The sequence below is a fragment of the Heterodontus francisci genome, chromosome 13 (assembly GCF_036365525.1).
Source record: "Heterodontus francisci isolate sHetFra1 chromosome 13, sHetFra1.hap1, whole genome shotgun sequence".
Lineage (NCBI taxonomy): Eukaryota > Metazoa > Chordata > Chondrichthyes > Heterodontiformes > Heterodontidae > Heterodontus > Heterodontus francisci.
This window is the reverse complement of record NC_090383.1, coordinates 61,595,985-61,620,386: the sequence shown is the minus strand read 5'-3', so window position 1 is coordinate 61,620,386 and position 24,402 is coordinate 61,595,985. Positions and strand designations below refer to the sequence as shown.

The window sequence follows — 24,402 nt, the reverse complement described above, 5'->3', positions numbered from 1 at the left end:
AATGCCATTACCATCGCTGAATCCCCCATTATCAACATCCTGGGTGTTACCATTGGCCAGAAACTGAACTGGACCAGCCATATAAATACTGTGGCTACAAGAGCAGGTTAGAGGATGGGAATTCTCTGGCGAGTAACTCACCTCCTGATTCCCCAAAGTCTGTCCACCATCTACAAGGCACAAATCAGGAACGTGATGAAATACTGTACACTCCTGGATGGTTGCAGCTCCAACAACACTCAAGAAGCTCGACAACATCCAGGACAAAGCAGTCCGCTTGATTGGCACCCCATCCACAACCTTCAACATTCACTCCCTCCACCACCAATGCACAGTGGCAGCAGTGTTTACCATCTACAAGATGCACGACAGACACTCACCAAGACTCCTTCGACAGCACCTTCCAAACCCGCGACCTCTACCACCTAGAAGAACAATGGCAGCACTTGCATGGGAACACCACCACCTGCAAGTTCCCCTCCAAGTCACACAACATCCTGACTTGGAACTATATGACTATTCCTTCACGGTCACTGGGTCAAAATCCTGGAACTCACTTCCGAACAGCACTGTGGTTGTACCTACCTCACATGGACTACAGCAGTTCAAGAAGGCGGCTCACCACCACCTTCTCAAGGGCAATTAGGGATGGACAATTAATGCTGGTCTAGCCAGCGATGCCCACATCCCATAAAAGAATTTAAAAAACCTGAACACAGTAGTCCAGTTGAGGCCCAACCAAGATTTTATACAGGTTTATCATAACTTCCTTGATTTTGTCCTCTATGCCATTATTTATAAAGCCCAAGATCCCATATGCTTTATTCACCACTTTCTCAATCTATCCTGCAACCTTCAATGACTTGTGCACATATGCCTCCAGGTCCCTCTCCTCCTGCACCCCCTTTAGAATTGAACCATTTAATTTATATTACCTCTCCTCATTCTTCCTACTAAAATGAATCACTTCACACTTTTCTGCATTAAATTTGATCTGCCACTTGTCCACCCATTCCACTAGTCTGTCTCTGTCCTCCTGAAGTTTATCACTATCCTCCTTACAGTTCATAATACTTCCAAGTTTTTTGTCATCCACAAATTTTGAAATTATGGCCGGAATTTTTCATTGTGGGGGGGAGTCCGTCCATCGGCCGTACAGTCAGTGGCGAGTCTGCCTCTGCCAGGCCTGAGGAGCCACACCAGGATTTTCCACTCCTCAGGCCCTTAGTTGGTCTTGGGCGGGACTTCCTGCCTCCTTGAGTGACTGGGAGTGATGGCCACTGCTGGGATGACACCCGACCATCAGAATTAACAGGAAGGACAGTCCTGGAAAAAAGGTAAGTTTTTAGGGCCTCGCTGGGGACAATTGTTCAGGCCCTGGCGAAGCAAGGGGGGAGTGTTGTGTGTTGGGAGCAGTTGGGGCGGCCCTCCATGGGGCACAGGATGCCCGATCAGGAGGGCCCCACCCCAGCCCACGAGAAAGTTGCCTGCTTTCACAAGGCAGGCTTTTTGAGGCCTCAACCACCCGCCAGCCAAGGGTAAAATACCTGCGGCGGTGGGCAGAGGCCCTTAAGTTCCAGTTAATTGGCTTGGGGTGGGTGGGCTGTTTCATGCCGTTGCTGCCCCGTGTAAAATTGCAACGGGGGCGGGAATGCCCCCCCCCCCCCACTACATTTGACGCTCCCCACCACCAGCCCACCCATTTGCGCGGCGTAAAATTCTGGCCTATGTGGGATATGACTAATTACTATGACTAGCATTTTGATGAAACATTTTTAATGTGAAATAGCATGAGAAACAACTTAGTTTTTGTTGAGATGAAAATTAGTATGTTTGAGCATTGTGAACTTATTTGCTTATATCCTAAATGAAAGAATGCTTATGATAAATAGAGTTGGGGCTAAAATTAAAATATTAAATTGGACATGTTTTCTCAGTATTCTGAGAGTTTGTAGCTAACAGTCCTTTGCTGTCAGAAAGTATTCCTGTGGCTTACTGTACTGTGTTTGCTATTCTTATTTCAGACTTATGGAAAATCTTCCTACCTCAGTGCATCGGTGTTTTCCTTCTGGATCTGAAAGCAGTGAGTTTGTTCACGTATAAATACACCAGTACATTTCTAGTACCATGAAATGGTAGTCTTCAATAGTCTGTCCCAATGTGAACAGGAATTTGTCCTCCATTTCTAACCTATTACCAGATAAATCAAATCATCTATTTGTGGAGAAAGTTGCTCAATTAGCATGTTAAAAGCAACTCTATTGATTCTTTTTTTTAAAAAAGTAAACATGCTAATTGGATTTTCGGTAAAAAGATTACTTAATTAACTTGAATGGCTGCAGAGAATAAGCAACATTATTTCTTCACTACAAGTTCGCTGTAGATTCTTATACAATAATACTACTGTTAATCCTTATGAGATTTGTTTGGCAGAGGGCTCCTTGTATAGAAACAAAAACAAGAAATGCTGGAATCACTCAGTAGGTCTGGCAGCATCTGTGGAAAGAGATGCAGAGTTAACGTTTCAGGTCAGTGACCCTTCTTCGGAACTGACAAATATTAGAAAAGTCACAGATTATAAGCAAGTGAGGTGGGGGTGGGGCAAGAGATAACAAAGGAGAAGATCTGCACCTTCTCCTTTGTTATCTCTTGCCCCACCCCCACCTCACTTGCTTATAATCTGTGACTTTTCTAATATTTGTCAGTTCCGAAGAAGGGTCACTGACCCGAAACGTTAACTCTGCTTCTCTTTCCACAGATGCTGCCAGACCTGCTGAGTGATTCCAGCATTTCTTGTCTTTGTTTCAGATTTCCAGCATCCGCAGTATTTTGCTTTTATTATCCTTGTATAGAAACCTTGGTACTGGTCATGAAAAGCTGAAATAAAGCGTGTTACTAGATTCACAATTATATTTACTTTTAAATATGTTTAATTTCCTCATATGTCAAATTCTTGTGAGGAAGTGGGTATAAGGGATAAGGAAAATGGACAGATAACGGATTCTATACTTTCCCTATAGTATCCTTGAAAATATTCAAGATTAATTATGCAATTAATTTGTATAATTATGTATTTACAGAAGAGGAAGTGCTTTTCTCTGACAGGAAGATTAAGATCAAAAATTTCCATTGTGGGAAATCATAGGGGAGAGCCCACTTTTCACTTTTGTACACATTTACAGTATAATGCAAGGCACCCTGTTTTACTTTAGCTCAGAGGACTGAACAAACCATATCATTTAAAAGGTGTTGTTTTTGAATTTGACCATCAAACAACAGTGATTTACTATTTAAAACTATTCTTGAAATTATGTGTACTCTAATTACTGTCATCTATCTATGAAAAGAGACAGCTGTGGCGTTTTTGCCACAGTTGGTACATTATATGAAATAGCAATGGACCAGATAGATAACCTATTATTTTGGTTCATTGGTAATAATGATTACAAATCCTTTTTTCGGTATTTCTAGCTGTTCTTTCTGAAAGCATGTGTAGATTTCACTTAGAATTGTGGAACAGAGGAAACGTTCACAGTTGCGTTTACAATATTACTTTGCGTAACAAGAATGAAGAAAGACCTTAGTATTTATACATCGCCATTCATGCCCTCCAGATGTTCCAAATTGTTTTTGCTGTATATGAGCTGTAGAAAAATACCATTTATCTTTGCAAACCAAATTATACTGCCTGTTCTACTGCATGCAGGGGCTAAATTAAAAAGCAGAACCACAAAGGTAATAATCTCTGGATTACTACCTGAGCCACGTGCAAATTGGCATAGGGTAAATAAGATTAGAGAGGTAAATCCGTGGCTCAAAGATTGGTGTGGGAGAAATGGGTTCCAATTCATGGGAAACTGGCACCAGTACTGGGGAAAGAGAGAGCTGTTCCATTGGGATGGACTTCACTTGAATCATGCTGGGACCAGTGTCCTGGTGAATCGTATAACTAGGGTTGTAGATAAGGCTTTAAACTAAATAGTGGGGGGGAGGGTTCAATTGAAAGGAAGTTTAAAAAGTCGATAAAAAGCGAGAGAGCAGAGGTGCAGGGTAGTGAAGGGGCATATATCAATCAGGGTGTGATAGGAAGGGACAGAGATTACAAGCATAAGACTACAGTGGAAATTAGAACTAGAGTAGGTAAAAATGGTAAAAAGTTAAAGCTTAAGGCTCTTTATCTGAATGCACGTAGCATTTGTAACAAGATAGATGAGTTGATGGCACAGATAGAAACAAATGAATATGATTTGATAGCTATCACTGAGACGTGGTTACAGGATGACCAGGACTGGAAACTCAATGTTCAAGGATATACGACATTCCGGAAGAATAGGCAGAAAGGAAAAGGAGGTGGGGTAGCTTTGTTATTAAAGGAAGAGATCAGTGCTGTTGTGAGTAATGGTATTGGTGTAATAGATCGGGATGTAGAATCAGTTTGGATGGAAATAAGGAATAGCAAGGGAAAGAAATCACGGGTGGGAGTGGTCTATAGGCCCCCAAGGAGTTGCCTCTCTGTAGGACAAAATATTAATCAGAAAATAATGGAGACGTGTAAGAAGGGCACTGCAATTATCATGGGTGATTTTAATCTGCGTATAGACTGGACAAATCAAATTGGCAAGGATCTCATGGAAGACGAATTTGTAGAGTGCATCAGGGATTGTTTCTTAAAACAATACATTGCAGAACCTACCCGGGAACAGGCTGTTTTAGATTTGGTAATGTGTAATGAGGTAGGATTAATAAGAGATCTCGTAGTTAAGGATCCTCTAGACGGAAGCGATCATAACATGATAGAATTTCAAATACAGTTTAAGAGTGAGCGACTCGGGTTACAAACCAGTGTCTTCAACTTAAACAAGGGCGATTACAGAGGTATGAAGAAAGAGTTGTCTAAAGCGGGCTGGGAAAATAGACTACAGGGAAAGTCAGTAGAGGAGCAGTGGCAGACTTTTAAGCAGATATTTCATAACACTCAGCAAACATTTATTCCGGTCAGAAGGAAGGACTCGATGAGAACGATGAACCACCCGTGGATAACAGAGGAAGTTAAGGAGAGTATTAAATCAAAAACAAGGGCAGACAAATGGGCAAAAGATTGTGGTAGACCAGGATTGGGAATTTTTTAGAAACCAGCAGCGGATGACTAAAAAACTAATAAAGAGGGAGAAAATTGATTGAGAGTAATTTGGCGAGAAATATAAAAACAAACAGTAAGAGCTTCTATGGGTATATTAAAAGGAAGAGAGTAGCTAAAGTAGGTGTGGGACCCTTAGAGGATGAGACTGGGGAATTAATAACAGGGAACAGGGAAATGGCAGATAATTTAAACCATTATTTTGCATCGGTTTTCACAGTGGAGGACATTATAAACATCCCAACAATAATAGATGAGCAAGGTGTAAATGGGAGGGAGGAACTTGTAAGAATCTCTCTCATGAGGGAAAAGGTGCTGGACAAACTGATGGGACTAAAGGCAGACAAGTTGCTGGGACCTGATGGCCTGCATCCAAGAGTTTTAAAAGAAGTGGCTGCAGAGATAGTGAGGCATTGGTCATAATATACCAAAATTCACTGGGTTCCGGTAGGGTACCAGCAGATTGGAAAACTGCTGATGTGATGCCCCTATTCAGAAAGAAGGAAACTATAGACCAGTTAGCTTAACATCTGTCATTGGGAAAATGCTAAAGTCCATTATTAAGGAAGAAATAGCAGGACATTTAGAAAAACATAATTCAATCAAACTGAGTCAACATGGTTTTATGAAAGGGAAATCATGTTTGACAAATTTGTTAGAGTTCTTTGAGGATACAACAAGCAGAGTGGATAAAGGGGAACCGGTAGATGTAGTGTATTTGGATTTTCAGAAGGCGTTTGATAAGGTGCCACATAAAAGGTTATTGCATGAAATAAGAGCTCAGGCTATTGGGGATAATGTGTTGGCATGGATTGAAGATTGGCTAACACACAGAAGGCAGAGAGTCGGGATAAATGGGTCTTTTTCAGGTTGGAAAGCCAAACTAGTGGGGTGCCACAAGGATCGGTCCTAGGGCCTCAACTATTTACTATCTATATCAATGACTTGGAGGAAGGGACAGAGTGTAGTGTATCTAAATTTGCTGACGGTACAGAAATAGGTGGGAAGGCATGTTGTGATGAGGAGACACAGAATCTACAAAGGGATATTGATAGGTTAAATGAGTGGGCAAAAACATGGCAGATGGAGTTCAATGTGGGAAAGTGTGAGATCATCCACTTTAGTAGGAAGAATAAAAAGGCAGATTATTATTTAGATGGAGAAAGACTATAAAATACTGCAGTACAGAGGGATCTGGGTGTTCTTGTACATGAAACACAAAAAGTTAACATGCAGGTGCAGCAAGTAATTAGGAACGCTCATGGAATTTTGGCCTTTATTGTTAGGGGGTTAGAGTTTAAAAATAGGGTGTTGGTGAGGCCACACCTGGAGTACTGTGTACAATTTTGGTCCCCATATTTAAGGAAGGATATACTAGCATTGGAGGCAGTTCAGAAAAGGTTCACTAGGCTGATTCCTGGGATGAAGGGGTTGTCTTATCAAGAAGGGCTAAACAGGTTAGGCCTTTATTCATTGGAGTTTAGAAGAATGAGAGGTGATATGATTGAAACATATAAGATTTTAAGAGGGCTTGACAGGGTAGATGTTGAGAATATGTTTCCACTGGTGGGGGAATCTCGAACTAGGGGACATAGTTCAAGAATAAGGGAGCACACATTTAAAACTGAGATGCGAAGGAATTCCTTCTCTCAGAGGGTTGTGAATCTCTGGAATTCTCTACCTCAGGGGCGGCACAGTGGCGCAGTGGTTAGCACCACAGCCTCACAGCTCCAGCGACCCGGGTTCAATTCTGGGTACTGCCTGTGTGGAGTTTGCAAGTTCTCCTTGCGTCTGCGTGGGTTTCCTCCGGGTGCTCTGGTTTCCTCCCACAGCCAAAAGATTTGCAGGTTGGTAGGTAAATTGGCCATTATAAATTGCCACTAGTATAGGTAGGTGGTAGGGAAATATAGGGATAGGTGGGGATGTGGTAGGGATATGGGATTAGTGTAGGATTAGTATAAATGGGTGGTTGATGGTCAGCACAGACTCGGTGGGCCGAAGGTCCTGTTTCAGTGCTGTATCTCTAAAAAAAAAAGAGAGTTGTGGAGGCTAGGTCACTAAATGTATTTAAGGAGGAGGTAGATAGATTTTTGAAATCTCGGGGAGTCGAGGGATATGCGGAGCAGGCCTGAAAGAGGAGTTGAGGCCTGGGACAGATCAGCCATGATCTTATTGAATGGCGGGGCAGGCTTGAGGGGCTGAATGGCCTACTCCTGCTCCTATTTCTTATGTTCTTCATTCAGCATTTTTCAAACACCAATAGAGTTTGGTCTTTTGTATACTTAGCAAGAAAAGGTTTAATGACATCATCTATATCCATGCCAACACTTGTTCTGTTATTTCTGCTCCTTACTCAAGCAGTTAGTATAGCTGCCATTTGTTCAGTTTTCCTCAGCTCCAGTATTGAGTTTGTTGCTCCAGTCACCACTAACTTCATTAGTTCTTGGATCCAGCAAGAAGTAGGTAGTTTGTTGAGTTTTTCATAACATTCTATCTAGCTTGCCCTCTTCATGCCATGATTCAAAAGAAGAAAGACATAATGGAAAATAATGAAAACCCTCTTTCCTCAAATATCGAATCTATTTTTGAATGGATAGCATGGTTACAAACACTGTAAAAACTGTAACAGCCATTCTCAGTAACAGATAGGCATGAAAAATACATAAAATGTCTTTTGGCAGATCAAATACCATTACTTGCACTGCCTGCTCAAGTTTTCATAATGTCCACTTCATCTGCAAAATGTAAGATATCCCAGAAAAATGCAAAGATCACAAAAAAAGAGTCCTGTAAAAAAAGGACACTAATCTGGAGGTTTCTGGAATTAATTCCTCATCGTAAGCACCTTACTGGTATCATCAACTCTTTGGTCTTTGATACACATGAATACCAACTTAAAGAACAAAGAACAGTACAGCACAGGAACAGGCCATTCGGCCCTCCAAGCCTGCGCCGACCTTGATGTCTGCCTAAACTAAAACCTTCTGCACTTCCGGGGTCCGTATCCCTCTATTCCCATCCTATTCATGTATTTGTCAAGATGCTCTTAAACGTCTCCATGGTACCTGCTTCCACCACCTCCCCCGGCAACAAGCTCCAGGCACTCACCACCCTCTGGACTGGAGTCCTAATCAACACCATCTGGTACTGGCACCAAGGCAGCAGTCTTAAGTTAACTCTTCCTGACACTAGGCCCAAGTTGGCAGCAGTTTCAAACCATTACTGCATGCCACTGTTGCTTTGTTCGTAATGTTGGCTGTTAGAGACCTCCCAACACCTATTGCACTGATGCTTCATTAACAGTAATGACAATTTGGTGTCTTCCTGTGTCATTCAAAATCATTGTACCAGGTGACCATTTTCCCACAGTGCCATCTGAAACATGATATACCAATAGGTGTAAATGTCTTTTCCATAGCAATTTAGGAAAATTTGCCAAACATACAAGATTGCACATCCCAAGCCTTCTATCCTGTGAGACAATGGTGCCCTTCAGTTCTGTGGAACCTGTAGACCATGGACATAAAATGATGAGGGGGAAGAATGGAGGGAGCTTCACCAATTCTTCATCCTGGCTCCCATATCAGACCTCAAATAGCTATTTTGAATTAGGGGCTTTGTACACATTGGTAATGTGTAGCTCTGCTATTTTGAGACAGTGGTGTAGGTGGTTTCTTTTTCAGTTGTGTGGGGGTGAGGAGATATCGAAATACAAATGGTGTTCTTCATGTGTATGGCTAGGCTATCTTTCAGGTGGTAGTAGCTAGTCGTCAGGTATATTGATACAGGAACGGCTGGCCTGTTGGTCATTGGAGACGTGGGTTTCTTGGAGCATGAGGACATTGACGTTATGCATCTTTAACATGTTTGCATGATGATTAGAAAAGTCCTTAAATATTAAGTTAGTGGATCCTTGTTCCAGGATCTATCAGGAGTGTTGCTTGGCCCTGAAGAAGGCTGAGTGGTGGCCTGTGTGATCACTGGCTTAGGTAGTAATCATTGAGAGACTTACTGTGTCCAACTGAAAAGTTGGAACAGAGTTATAAAGATCTGCTGGTACATTTCTAGGATAATGCGTTAACATATGAATGTCTAATCTCTTGAGGTGTCGCTCCAGACAGTCTGGGCAGAATATTATATTGACAGACCCGCACACAGCGGGGAGGCTGGTAGCGGGTAGGAAACCCATTTGTTCTGTCAAGGAGCTTTGCCGCGGTTCTTGAACTCAGCCACGGTATTAGCATCCTGCTTCCAGGTTTCTCAACCAATCACAGAGTGCAGGTGTGATGACAACCCACACTCTGTGAATGAAGGCTCTCGTTTTAAAGGGACCTTGGCAGGTGTTAGAATGGCTGCAGGAAAGCTTACTTGTGAAGGCTAGTGGAGACAAACATATGGAATGAAGATATGGGAAGGCTGCCCCCCACCCCCACCACTTCTCTGACTCTTTCCTGGAGGTTATGCTGGAGGCGGTGAGGGCCAGCAGGGAGGTGCACTATCCTCAAGATGGGAAGAAGAGGCCAGCCACTCTAAACAGGCCTGGCTGGAAGTTGTGGTGGCTGTGAGCAGCAGAAATGTGGTGGCCAGCACCTGGATACAGTGTCAAAAAATGTTTAATAACCTCATTAAGTCAGGAAAGGTGAGTGGAATACCACTATCAGGTGGCATCCATCACTCTCTGACCCTCCTAGCATTTTTCTGCATAGAACTCCTAACTAACACATCTTGCAGTTGCACACATTCTTTTTTTCTCCAGGCACCTCCTCCAATCTCCATTTGAACAGCCAACACTCTCACTCATCCTCATCCTATTGCCATCTCACACCCATTCGTCACAATCACCCTCCACAAATATTCTCATTCGATCCTCAGCACACATTCCACTTCTCATACTCATAATGCTCTGCTTACTCTCATTGCAGAAGAGAGCACACAACTCCAGGAAGAGGCAGAGAGCCAGAAATGGACCTGCAGTCAGAGCCACCCTGACTGCATTGGAGGTGGATACCTTGGAGATCAGTCCATGGATGTAAACGATGGAGAGATGGTGGTCTCCCACAAGCCTTGTGACAGCATTAGATGTCACGCTACCATTTGGGAATTAACAGTCACTCATTTTGAATTGATGTCACCACTATTTGAAATGTCTTGATGACCTCTATGTTGACTTTGTACCCTTTTCTCATGTCAGCACTAACATACCTTTGATCCCCCACAGGTCCTTCAAGCGTGACGGAGAAGCTGATGAGATATCAGGCTGGAGCCCAGAGGACGGCGAGGACTCTGAGGATGCACTGTCACATGACTCATGCTCACCCACCACCAGCACAGATACACATACCTCTTTGGGTCCAGCATTAGAGATAGCTAGGTTGTCACATGGTGAGGAGTGCATCACTTGTGTGGTTCTGGAGACAAGGACAGCACTGGAGAGTTCCTATCTGAGGGCTCAGGACGCTCCAAGCTCTGTTCAGCTGGACAGATGCTGAGTCTTGGGGGTCATCCACGCAAAGGGAATCTTGTGGAGCAGCAAGGGAAATGTGTGTGTTTCTGTCAACATTTCCAGAGGCAGTGCGCACCCCTGGATAGAGATTAGAGGAGTCCATTTGCAGCCTGAGTGCCAGGATATCTCAGGCATTTGCGCTGATGTCCACCTCCATGAAAAGAATGGACACCCTCACGGAGAATCAGACATGGCAGGCAACTGAGTGAAAGCGACCCAGACTAATGGCCAGCACACTCAGTTTGCCACTTTAAACAGGATGGAGAAGGGCCTCCCCTTGCTGGTGGAACACCTTACTGACATGCAGTCACGTGCTCTCCAGCTCTTGGTTGGCAGGAAAGCGCAGGTGGACCATTAGAGGGAAGATAGAGAAAGGGCACATGGAGTGGGGACTTTTCTCAAGGCACTCCATGTCTCATCCCTTGCCCTGCACCCCCACCACCCCCTTCTCCGAGACAGAACCCCACACACTGCCTCATGCCCCAATGACAAGTCTGCCCCTGCACAGGTGCAGGTGGGGCAGTCTTTGGCGGGGCCCTCATAGGCTCCAAATCTAAGAGGACATTTGCCACGGCCATCTCAGCTTTCAGAGCAAGGGTACAAGCAGCCTGCCTGCAGCTCTGCTGAAGTAAAAGGGTTTGCACCATGTAGAAATAATAGGAAGCGGATGAGAAAGACTTAATAGTTCCATGGGGAATTCTCTTGGATGCTTACAGCAATATTTATGGCATTATGTTAATTTTAATGAATTAAACATTTTATTTGAATTCCTCATTCTCCTGACCTCTACTTTGTTGCATCCCCCATTCACCCTGGGCAGTAGCCTTCAGGTGAATGGTATGAACAGGTTCTATGAAGAGGAAAGGGTTTGAATGTGATATTTGGATTGTTGACTTTTGGAATGAATTATGTTAAGTGGGGGAGTGGTTTATGATGACACTGTCAGATGCCCTCATGCACTCAGATTAGCTGAAGCATGCCTATATAGAACATAAGAAGTAGGAACAGGAGTAGGCAATTCAGCCCCTCGAGCCTGCTCCGTCATTCAATATGATCATGCCTGATCTCATCTTGGCCTCAACTCCACATTTCTGACCATTCTCCTGTTGCAGGCTTCTCTGGCAGCCAAGTTAGTGGTTGCATGCACCCTGGCCGCATTTGATTCATCCTCACCTTTCCCCTCTTGCATCCTCCTCCTCAGATGCCGATCATTCTGCACCTTCCTCTTGCTGCAGCTCCATTCCTCTCTGCAGTGTGATGTTGTGAAGGGCACAGCAGACCACAACTGTTCTGGAGACCCTTGATTGGGCATATTGAAGGGCACCTGCAGATCCGTTAATGCACCTGAACCACATCTTGAGCAACCCAATGACTTGTCCTATTGTTGCCCTTGTGTTCATGTTACTCCTGTTGTATCTCTCCTCTGATTCACTGGTAGGGCTCCTTACAGGAGCCATCAGCAAGGTCTTCAGAAGGTAGCCCTTGTTTCCAAGGAGTCAGCTGCTGACGCTCTGCGGAGGAGTAAAGACCTAAGGGAGACGTGACTGCCACAGAATGAATGAGTCATGGCAGCTCCATCGATATCTAGCATAGACATGCATGAACCTTCCTTTGGTCAAAAGCTAACTGGACATTGACATTGAATCCCTTGCAATTGATGAAGAGTCCAGGCTGATCTGAGAGTGCCTTGATTGCCACGTGCGCAGCCAGTGACTTCCTGTACCTGTGTGACTCCAGCTACTGCAGCAAAGCTGACAGCCTTCTGTGTTTGACTGGCCTCATCCCTGTCTAAGTGCTTAAAAGTGGAGGCCTTGGAAAATGAGGCATCAGTGATCTGAGAGATGCATTTATAGGCAGCAGGTTGTGAGATCCTTGAGATGTCATCAGCAGATCCCTGGAAGGAGCTGGAGGTGAAGAAATTCTGGGCTTTGGTGAACTTAGTGTCGACTGGCAATGTATGCCCACCTGGCCCTCTTGGAAGGAGGGCTTGTTCCAAGAGGCTGCAGATGTCAGCAACATGTTGGGAAAGCCTAAGCTTCTGAGGTACTGTTGCTCCGTCATGTTGAGCAAGCTTATCCTCTCTCTGAGGGTATCACCTCCTTTGAGCTGCAGATCTCTGTCTATTCTCTCTGTCCTGTGGTGCGGCATGTGGCTGCGGGGAAGGCAGCTGCCATTGGTGGTGCTCCTGCTCCTGGAGCTGCTGGTGCTAAAGATGTTTGTATGGCTCCTGGTGCTGCTGGTATTGGTGTGGCTGCTCCTGTTGTTCCTCATCAGAGGCCCATACTACTGCTGCATAAGTTGCTCCATGCTGCAGTAAAGGCTAACAGTGGGGAAGTTGTGATTAAGGTGACTAAACTCCAAGGTAGGTGAAAGTATTTCCAAAAATTTGGAACTGACTTTCAAAGCAGTGAAATCAGGCTCTCATAACAAACCCTGTAAGCACAAGCCTTTCACAGAGGTTGGCCACAAGCTTTGCAATTTCACTCTTTAAAGGCGTTTCATTGTTGTATGAGTCCCCACTGTGCTGTCGTCTTGTTGACGCTGGTAAGTTCCACACAGCTTGGGAAACCCGTGTGCTGGCTGTTAAAGCCAGAATGCTGGGTTAAATTCACTGTTAATTGCCTCTGAATATTTCAATTACTTACCCATAGCTCCATGGACCTGCCCAGTTGCCTGCAAACCCACCTGGAAGTGGGTGGACTCATGTTGGGTTTCTGACCCAAAGGCACTTCTCGGGGCTTTAACTCACCCGCCTGCACCAGAACCCACCTTCCCTTGGCAGTTAAAATACCGCCCTCTGGCTTTGGAGCACTTCTGTCAAATTTCTGAAAGACCGCAGTCTTAATTTTTCAAGGCTCGTTATGGCAATCCTTTTTTGAATTTTGAATATAGCTGTTTCAGGAATGTGTAAGTTACTAAGCCTCATTTGCCAGGTGATCTATTAAATATCCTCTGAGACGATAGAACCCATATACAAAAACCCTTTTGTGGACTTGACAGTAATCTTTCAGATGTTGTCCTGGTTGGGGAAATCTCAGGTGATTGTCAATTCAGGGCATGAGTCATCTGCTATTGCTTAATGTATGTTATTCTGAGATCTTCCTGACTTCTCATCAAGCCCACTGAGCAGGATTTGTGTGCTAACACACATCATTGACCAAATATAGAATTATATCGATTCTATAGCACAGAAACAGGCCATTTATGCTCCACATGAGCTTCCTCCCACCCCTATTCATCTAACCCTATCAGCATATCCTTAGAATCATAGTTTATTCCTTTATATTCCTTTATCTCTCATGTGCTTATCTAGCTTCCCTTAAACAGTAGTTAATCTTGGCCCTTTCTGGAACCAAAAGTAGGCTACCTTCCATGAAGTTGATTCCAGGACATAGCGCTCAGGATTGTGTTCCATAAATTAGATTAATTATGTTTGCTGTCTTACTTTGGGGTGCTACAATGATAGCTGTTGTAACCTTCCTTTGATAGGAATGGTATTTTGGGGACTATTTGGAACCTTAGCAGCTTAATTTAAAAAGCATGTATAAAATTCTCAAATCATAGCAAGAATGGCCTTCAAGGAGAGGGCCACTGCTAGATTATCCAAAAGATAGACCCAGATACCACCTTTTCCTTGCAGTTGCGCATTCATTTATCACGAGGGCCTTATAAGTTCATAGAACACGATTGTTGGTGTTGACATCCAGACCTAGAGATCCCACCAAACATGGATCAAGGTTGCACTCATTCTACAATTTGCTTTCCAAAGAGACCAAAGTGGGTGGCCACCTTTTTGCTTCACAAGAACTAGTTTAAATATTGATGTGTGAAATGAAGATGAAGAAGTAGTCTAGCTTTTTGAGTGTTTTGTAAAAGTGTTTGTAAATCTCATTAGATGTATTGTAGGCTAATAAATTTATATTTTGCTGATAATTTGTGTGGCCATAAGATGTGGTCAGGGGTGAGAACTGAAAACATTCTAGTTCCATTAACTACAGCTATTCCAACAGCTCTTACATGCTTTATATTGTGTCCCATGCTGCAATACAGTTAGAACATTTGAAGGTTAATATGTTGACCGAGCTATAAGGAACACTAGTGATGCACTCTGGTTCAAATGGATGCTGAGAAAGTTATAACCTGCATTGTTGAAGTGCTAAGAATTGCAAGTAAGGGCCTTTGGAATGCAAAATTGTGAAAAATAGCATTGTTACAAGTATAGAAGACAGAATAAGGCCACATAGATTGATAATAGTGATAACATCATTTTGTTCAAGGATTATGGTCATTACTGGCCCTGAGGTGCTCATTACCATCCCTTGCTTCACTTGGTCTAGTAATGAGTACCTCAGGGCCGGTTATGCCCGCACAAGATGATGATATTGCTATATTATTGTTAAGGAGCAACTCTATTTTAATTATAATCACAGTGAGCTGAAAGGTCACTTACCATTATGATCAGTTTTTTTGTGTGTGTCCGGCTGAGAAATGCCCACAATAGCAGAGACAGAGAAAATATAACGGTTCCAACAAGAAGTTATGGTCCTGATATAAGCAACCCTGAATGTTTTGGTATCTAATAGAATGGTTTTCAGAAAGCACTTGCTGTGTTCAGCAGAAAGATTTACTTGCAAGCATATTTTATACAGGACATAGCCAATCAAAAATATGGAGAAACTGTTGCAAAATAAATTGGTTAAAATAGCCTCTTAACTTCTGATATAGATTGACTTCCTGGATACAAAGGAAACAAATTCACGGCTGTATTGAGTTAAAAGAACTGTGATGTTCTGTGCCATTTTTTTTTAAAGATCTTTTTTCTACATGTTCTATTTTTCAAATTTACGAGGCTGTGGATTTTCAGCTTTGACATTTGGCAGCATCAGGTCCAGGCCACTTGCAAATCCCTTGCTCACAATTTAGAATATCCAGGCAGAACAGAGCCATGATTTCTGTAAATTAGAGGCAGGTGCAAAGATTTAGGAGCCCCGTCCCCTGTTAGTTTCAACCCATGATCAATTATGTGTATGTTTAATATCTTTTTGTTACTGCGCTGAATCAGATGTTACACTGCAGTCTCAAGCTGACTGGTCTTATTTATTTAATCCTCTACGGCATAGAGACTCCCTTTTGCATTGCAGCACTAAATATGGTAAGGTTACTAGCATTTAGTTTACGCTTGAGTATAAATGTAAAGGCTGCTTTATACATTTCAGTGTCTGAAATCCTCATGATGATAATGACAAAATGATATAAACTTGTGATAGAGAACATATTGCTGTGCTTCACTCTGGCAGTAAAATTCACTGTCAGAATAGGAACATAGGAGCAGGAGTAAGCCATTCAATCCATCGAGCCTGCTCTGCCATTCAGTATGATCATGGCTGATCATCCACTTCAATGCCTTTTTCCCACACTATCCCCATATCCCTTTATGTCATTGGTATTTAGAAATCTGTCAATCTCTGCTTTAAATATACTTAATGGCTGAGCTTCCACAGCCCTCTGGGGTAGAGAATTCCAAAGATTGAAAACTAAAAACTAAAAGGATAGTCCTAATTATGTCATGCAAACATGGCATTTCAGTTTGGCTGCTAGATGTTTGCCTAATTTGTATCCTTGAATGGTCTTGCAGGTGAAATAGTCAACTATTTGTCTTATGTGAGCACTCTGAAGTATGAAGAAAGGCCACAATATCAGAAACTACACAACATCTTGTTGAACAATCTGGAAGCCAAGTACATGGATCTCAGTGGATTGGAGAACATGGATTCTCTGTTTTTGTCTGATACTAAGGATTTTGAGAACTTACCTGCAATTCACCCATTTCAAAATGTAAGCATCTTCATTTTATTTCAGTTTCCTGTGCTGGTAAGATGAAGATTTAATGGATGGATTCTTTCTGATATATTTTATCACAGTTTATAGGAAATAGTATGTCATGTTGATGATAATACAGCACATAATGTGCCTATACATTGGGCGACAGAGTAGCAAGATAAGGATTTTTTTTTTACCCACTAATGATGTCCCTAAATATTTAGTTTCCAAATTTAGTGAAGACCATAAGTAGAAGTGGGAGGTTTCCCTGAGGGAATATTGGAAGGGGAGAAGGCCAATATGATTTTCTTGGATAGTTTGGCACAGAACAGAATTTGCAAAGGATCAGGAATGAGTTTTCTGTCTTAATCAATGAGTAGCATGGGGCACCTAAAGAACATGAGCCTTGAAATTACCTTGAGATACTGAAATAAAAACAAGAAATGCTGGAAATACTCAGCAGGTCTGGCAGCATCTGTGGAAAGAGAAGCAGAGTTAACGTTTCGGGTCAGTGACCCTTCTTCGGAACTGGCAAATATTAGAAATGTCAAAGGTTCTAAGCAAGTGAGGCAGGGGTGGGGCAAGAGATAACAAAGGAGAAGGTGCAGATTGGACAAGGCCACATAGCTAATGGAAGGACCATTAACATATTCATCTGTAATTCCTTTCTCTGCTATTTTAGCTGTGGTGTTAACCCATTTATTTTAAATTTACACTTGTATACAAGCCTTTAGCATAGTAAACATCTCTAAGCTTCACTAAGTAGTAGAATAGGTGAAAATTTGGTGGAGGAGATCAAAGAGTCAGGTTTTGTGGAAGCTTTTGAAGGCGCTTCTGTCATATGGATTTTAACTGCTTGCTCCAAAAGGTTGGATCCCTCTAGCCCTGTGGAAAACATTTTAAAGTGATCTAGAAACAGTCTGTTATATTTAAGGGGTACTTCATCAGCTTTAAAGAGGAGTTTTCTCACTATTGGGATCATTTAAAAAATCACCAGTTAAAAATAATTCTAATTAACCTGGAAATTTATTTCAATGTCTTCCTATAACACTGTAGGTAAAAATTGTTTCAATGGTGCATACTGATGATGTTGAGGGAAGGAAATGAATGTATGCGACTGAGGACACATTCTCCCACTCACTCTCATTTATCCTCCCTTTCACACATACTCATTTACCCTCCCACTTACACTCATTTACTCTCCCACTCACTCACTCACTCATTTATCCATTTACTCACTCTCATTTACCCATTCACTCACTCATTTATCCTCCCTCTCACTCACTTTTGACATTAAATGATGTTAATTGAGCTCCACCACACTGTCAGAATTATTAAATACTCGGTAGCAGAACTGCTGATCATGTCATCAGGATTAAATTCGTAAATACCAGTCAAACAAATTAACAGAAATAGACAAGGAAAGGCATTCAAACAATTGTAATCCGACATAACAGTTGGATTTTTCAAAGCTGCCCTGATTCCAGGACTGATTCATTGACCTTGTTGTTAAAGAAACAAAGTTGTATATGATTCAATACCTAGAAGTCAACTGTGGATAGTGGAAAATCTAGACCTCGGGAACAATTGGACACTAGTAATCATAACAAAGAGCATAACATAGCAGGTTCAGTAAAGTTGATTTTAGGGTGATGAGGGTCAAATAATTGGAAAATGCTCAATAAAAATGGAATGCTTTTAAGGATATATCAAGGAGGGTGAAGATTAAATATAGATTAAAAGATTACTATTAAATCACAGAGCGATGTGGTTAAATGGAGAAGTTGAAAATAGCAGCATAAATTAAAAAAAAAAACAACTTGATTTATGGAAGTAGGGCAATTGATTAATGTGAAATCAAAAAGAGAGAAAGTGAGAGGGGTAATGCTTTAACTTATTTTCTTGGACTGTAACTTAACCAGCACATTTTGGGTGCAATTTCCCGATTGTGCCCAAAGTAGAAACTCTACCCCAGCAAATTGAAAATGAAATTTCAAATATATAGTTGGACTATTTAAAAAAAAAAGTCTGCATATATGTTTGTAACAAGCAACATTTTAAAGAACAAAGATGGAAGTCTATTTTAAAATAAAGCTGTGGTACAGAGAAGAAAAACAACAAATTGGAAATTTTAGCTTGTTTTAATAACTGATTTTACCATAGAAAATGAGATACCCCTCAAACTATCAAAAGGTCTATGGAGTGCATCTAAGTGTAAAGAAAATTGAGATTCGTTTTTTCAAACTAGAGTGTCAAATGATCCCCAATTCCTCAGGAAATAAATGTGGTGTGATACTGGAGCATGTAGATCAAAAAGGTTCCAAGCTTGATCCCTGGGAAAGATTAGTGAGGATCTCTTTTCCTATTCAGTAACTTGCGCTGGTGAGCATGCATACTGTTATGGCCATGTGGGATTTGATAGGAATGGATTCCCTTTTTCACCTCTCAACTGACCGAGATAGTGTTTTTATTAGAAATGTGTTCTAACTCCTGAGCGTTTTAATGGTCAACAAGCAGTCAAATGACAGGTTTTCTTGTGGATTAAAGAAAGGTAAATGTTCATTAAACAACACCTGAATATATTCGCAACTTCACGCATGCTCACACGTCCACAGACACACACACACACACACAAAAAGATAGAGATTAGAAGATAACATGCATTTAAGTCTGATTAAAGGAGTTCACTTTAAACCTTGCATTCTTCCCTGGGGAAAATGGTGCAGACCTGTTTTCCTGGTTCACTAAAGACAACACTTGGAAGGTTTCAGGAGGTCGAATGCATTGTTGCAGATTTCATTTTGTTGTATCTCAGTCACAGTTCAATGTCGAAAAATCTGGTACAATTTCTCAGGTATAGAGTTCAAGGCCACTTTCAGTCACTGCCTACTTGTAGTTTAAAGATGGTGTTCTTGGGCAGGGTCCTTCTTCTGCTGGAGCAGGTGGAATCTCTCTCTCTCTCTGTTACAGCCAGGTGAGAAAGGTGTCTCGGGGTTGCTTTCAGTCTTTACCTGGTCTTACTGTAACAGGATTTTATTTTAAACACACTGTGGTTTGAGCTCCTCCTTGGTGAATCTTTGTTCACAGCTTTCCAATTGTAAGGCAAAGAAATGAGAACAAACAGGCTTTCTTAGGTTTAAAGAAGAAAAGTGGAATTTATTCAAACGTAAACTTAAACTCTAATTCGGTTAATGCCGACGGATACACGCCACGCCAGCATGCAGATGTGATACGCGCATGCAAATAGAGACAAAAGCGAAGAAAAATAAAGTGGAGAGGTTTGAGGCAATATTTGTTACTGTGCTTCGAGCTCACTGTAGAGTCCTTTTGTAGTAGTTCTTGCTTGTAGGTAATTCTTGCTTTTCGTTGGGGTCCAGTATTCTTCTTAAAACTTGCTCACTGCAGGAGACTTTTCTCTCTCTTGGGGTTCCTGTGTCTTCAATGGATTCCAATTCAATGGATGAGAGCAGACAGGAGAGGTTGCAGCGAGCCAACCACAAGAGGTCTTTTCAGTCCAGGAACAGCTTTCTGACTTCAAACACTGTTTTCTCCAATTTAAAACTCTCAGTTCAAAACTCAGCAACAGCCAGTTAGCCATGTGATTAAACTGGTCTGACCACGTCTTCTGTGTATTAGGAGCAGAGACTGGTTCCTTTGTTCCAACACTGTCTGCTAGTATGCAAAAAATGTCCTTCTGGGTAGGGGCCTGGCAATTCCTTGTAATAGGCCCTCTTTTCTTCCCAGCAACAATTTGAAGTTTAATGTCCATGTGGCAAAATTAATGTGCCTCATTCTTGGCAGGTGGTGGCCTGTATGACACTTTGTCACTCTGCCTTTGTCTGCCCAGCATATAATTTTATTAAGCTCCTTATCAGACCCCTGGTTTGTCATGTGACCATGGTTTCACTTGAACATTATCCTTATAAATGGTGTCTGATGGTGGAGCCATTGTTAGACATGGGGTCTGGGTGTCACCCATCTTCATTCCATTTTTTCCACACCTATTCATTTGAGTTTGGATTTGGAGACATCTTGGGCTGGATTTTATGGGCCACGCTGAGGCAGGGTCGGAGGCCAGCGGCCCATAGAATTGCGACGGAAGGCCGGGGGGATGGAGAACCTGTTGCCTCCCTGTCGCCAAGCGATTTTGTCGGGGGCGGGATAGGCCGATTAACGGTCACTTAAGGCCCTCTTCCTCCTTCGCTGGGATTTACCCAGCGGTGGTGGGATGCTTCTGCCACACAAGGAGGTCGCCCAGTAATATGAGGCGCCCTCCCTGCGGACTGGCTGGGGCAGTGGGGGTGGTGGAGGGATTGGGGTCGCTCCTCTGTGGGCAATCTGTGGCCCATGGAGGACCCCTGCCGGGGAAATTCCAGCTCCCTGGACCCTCCTCTACCCCAAACTACACGTCCACTCTCCCACCCCCTCCCTTGCCAGGGCCTTCCGGACTGGCCCTGGCGACCCCGCCTCACTTACCTGAAGTCTGGGTCTCCAGCGCTGGGCCTGGGTCCAAGGCCTTAGCAGTAACAGCAGTGACCACTGCTCTCGGTGGTGCTGCCAGTACTGCTGAGCTGCTGGCTTTCTGATTGGCTGACATCTCTTGGAGGCAGGATTCCAATCTTTAAAGGGATGGAGATCCCGGCACTGGCCACTTAAGTGCCGTAACAATGCAAGATTGCACCGGGGGAGCTTGTAAAGGCTGAGGCGTGGTTCCCCCTGCCTTTTCAGCCTGGTGCCAGGAGCCCTGCTGCTCCAACAGCATCCAGCCCCATGCCTGCCATGTCAATGTTAACCCAATTTGTTGAAGAGAGGTAGCCGTTAACACAGAATAGGTCTTCTACATTTTAGTACCTCCTCCAAGGCTGATGCAGGCATGAAGATTGATTCAGAGTTCTTGTAGTTTTCATGTGCATTAGCAGTACAGGATAAAGTCTCCTGACCTCTCGACTTTATCTTGTTTTTCAGGAAAAGAGTCCATTTTGGGTTTGTTTCATAAATTCATTATATTGTTTATAATTTCTCCATGTGTGAGCGTGACTGTACATAGATATTGAGTGAAGACAAGATCAGGTTTAGCTACAGTAGAAAGCAAAAGTCATCGCTGGCATTCACTTTCTGAACTAACATGAAGGGTGAGATACCAGAGGGCTTCTGCCAGCCATGGAACCACACCTGTCATGAATATGAAGAAAAAAGTGTATAAGTGGGGAAAACGGAAGCACTTCCTATTCTTAAGGAAACCACTCACATACAACAGATCGAAGAAAACTAGAAGGAATAGGGCTGAAATTAGAGGGAGCTATGCCTGATTTTTTGTCTTGTAGCTCATAAATTGATGACTAATACCAGAAGATTGGATAATATTCCAATTTTTAAAGTAAAACCATGATGCTGGAAATTAGAGGCCTGTTAATGTTAATATTTACAGCAGCAAAGACAGATAGATTCCAATCTGTAATAGAATCCATTACAAGTAGATCAATTCAGTGCAATTAACAAGAGAAAAAGGCAATAATTCCAAGCCAACATAAGTTTATGAAAGGTTGTACCTAACAAAGTTTATTAGAATTCTTTGCTAATCTAACTAAAATGGTGGAGAAGGCTAATGTGGTTGATATATATTTGGATTTTCAGCAGTTGTTTGACAAAGTAGCTCAAAAGATACTTGTATATAAAACGAATGCTCTTGGAATAAAGGGGGACGTTATAAATTGGATAACAAATTGGATAAATAACCAGAAACAAAAGGTAATGATCAATAGGACTGGCACTAATCGAATAGCTATGACTGGCTAAGTAACTTAGAGATCAGTCTTAGGGCCTCTGCTGTTAACAATATTCAGTATTTATAAATGATCTTGATGAAATAATTAAAATTAGAATGTGTAAGTTTGCTGATGGTACCAATAATTAATTAACCAAATATTAAAATATCATCACAGTGTAGAATAAAGAGATCTACATGCTATGGCAAGGATTCTAAAATTTTCAAAAATTATACTTGGTGTAGATCATTGACCCAGTGCAAGAAGGTTAAAAAGCTAACTCAATTTTCATTGGAGGATTTTTTAAAACATGTAGTGGGTCATAATCCAAGTTTCTCAAATAATGGAGAGTTCATTATAGAGATCTAGAGAGGCCTTCTGTTTTTTTTTTAAAGAGCATCAGAATGAAAGAGCAGGATTGAGAAGTACATGGGCAAGTTACATGGGGCTGGAAATTTATTCACCCCGATTTTTGGGCGCAGGGTCAGGATTCGCAATCTGCCTGTGTGCGTTGGAAATGAGGTGGACAACACATAAAATTAATGTACCAATCACATCTCCTTGATTGCAGTGTAGCGCTGCCCAGGCCTCCATTATACTGCCGGCATCCTCTGCGCATTGCAGGGGGCCGACTAACATTGCAAAGAAATATGTGCCCTTGTCGTCAAAGACCTCATGTCAAGAAAACCTGCTGTGCCAAAGGAGGATTTTTTAATTCTTCAGTTGGAAATCTACATTAAACTTTTAATGAAACTGAAAGAGCTGGAATTCTAGTTAACTTTTTTTAAAAAGCTGGCAGCCAAGATAGCCATCGCAATTTGCATTTGAACACTTTGCACATTCCAAGGCCTCAAGGAGGAGACAGATGTCTCATGAACCTGTACCCAAAACAATGGCTTGCTCTATTGAGTGAACCACAGGAGCGTGCTTTCATTAGCAGAACATTCAAAGCCATCCTGGCACATTAACCTTGAGAGGGCCAACCCTTCCAGGTGTAAACGTTAATATCCTGAGGTCTGAGGGACTGATATTCCTAAACTTGAATCTCATTAGAACGTTCCAGACAATACACTGAGACAGTCATGTGACTGTCTGTCCATCTCTATGAAAGCTGGGAGTTTCCCTTGGACAAAGCAAACAATGCAGTTACTCATTCTGGGCAGAAGTCAGAAGGGCTCTCTGTCTCTTCCTCAGTCCAGAAGGCCTGATGGGGACATGCGAAGCCAAGCTGCTGGTTGCTGAATCCAAGACTAAAGACACCAGGGGAAGAAAGCCACCAACAATTCTGCCTGCAAGAAAACCCTGAACCAGGTGGGCCAGCCACACACTGCACATTTACCAGCCAAAGATTTCAAGAGCACAACTTGAGCCCGAAGACAACAGAATCATCCAACCCCACAGACCGTGTATTCATTTTTATTTGTTCTGGACTCCAATCCAACCACAAATCTACTTCTCATCACTCTGTAATCTATTTGTGTGTGTGATTCTCATGTGAGCATGTGTGTGAATGTGTAGCGTAAGCTTATTTTATTTAGATAGGGTTTAAATAATAAACTCACCTCTTGTTTAAACTCAAGAAAACCTGTCGGATTGGTTCTTTTTTTGATCACAACAAAAGTAAAAGGTAAAACATTCACTGAAGTGGGAAGCACATCCACTGTTTAAAAAGGAATAAACCCTGTTGTGGTCAAATAAGAGAAAGGAAAGAGGGGAGCCTCGTGACCCCTCCTCACCTGATCGTACCACCTCACACCTTGCAGCACTGGTCGCCATGCCCTGCCTATAGCTGTAAAAGTCACTGTGGCCTTGAATTTCTTTGCAAATGGCTCCTTCCTAGGATCAGCTGCAGACCTCTCGCAAACAGCAGCACACCACTGCAACGTAGATGGCATCTCACAGACACAGAGGGCAGTGGGTTTTGCTGCCATTGCTGGATTCTTCTAGGTGCAGGGCATCATCGATTACACACATGTGGACATCAAGGCACCCACTGACCGCCCACTCAGATTCATACACTTGAAGGGCTTCCACTACCTTAATGTTCAGCCTGTCTGTGACCACAACAAGAGCTTTTTCCATGTGTGGCCTCGCTTTCCTGGCAGCTATCATGACTCCTTCATCCTCTGGCAGTCCAGGCTGCTGCAGCTCTTCACACCGACCCCCCAAAGTCCGTA

At 42.6% G+C, this 24,402-nt stretch overlaps 1 protein-coding gene across 3 annotated transcripts in view; it reads left to right on the top strand.

Annotated features, from left to right (window-relative positions):
- Positions 1–24,402, top strand: part of LOC137376399 (serine/threonine-protein kinase VRK1-like) — a 113,492-nt gene that overhangs the window by 64,622 nt on the left and 24,468 nt on the right. For 2 of the 3 annotated variants that reach the window (XM_068044884.1, XM_068044883.1), the window contains exons 10-11: positions 2,025–2,083; positions 16,276–16,475. In XM_068044884.1, the coding sequence (XP_067900985.1) occupies positions 2,025–2,083; positions 16,276–16,475 (259 nt within the window). The remainder of the gene's footprint in view (positions 1–2,024; positions 2,084–16,275; positions 16,476–24,402) is intronic. The other variant, XM_068044885.1, reaches the window with a different exon arrangement.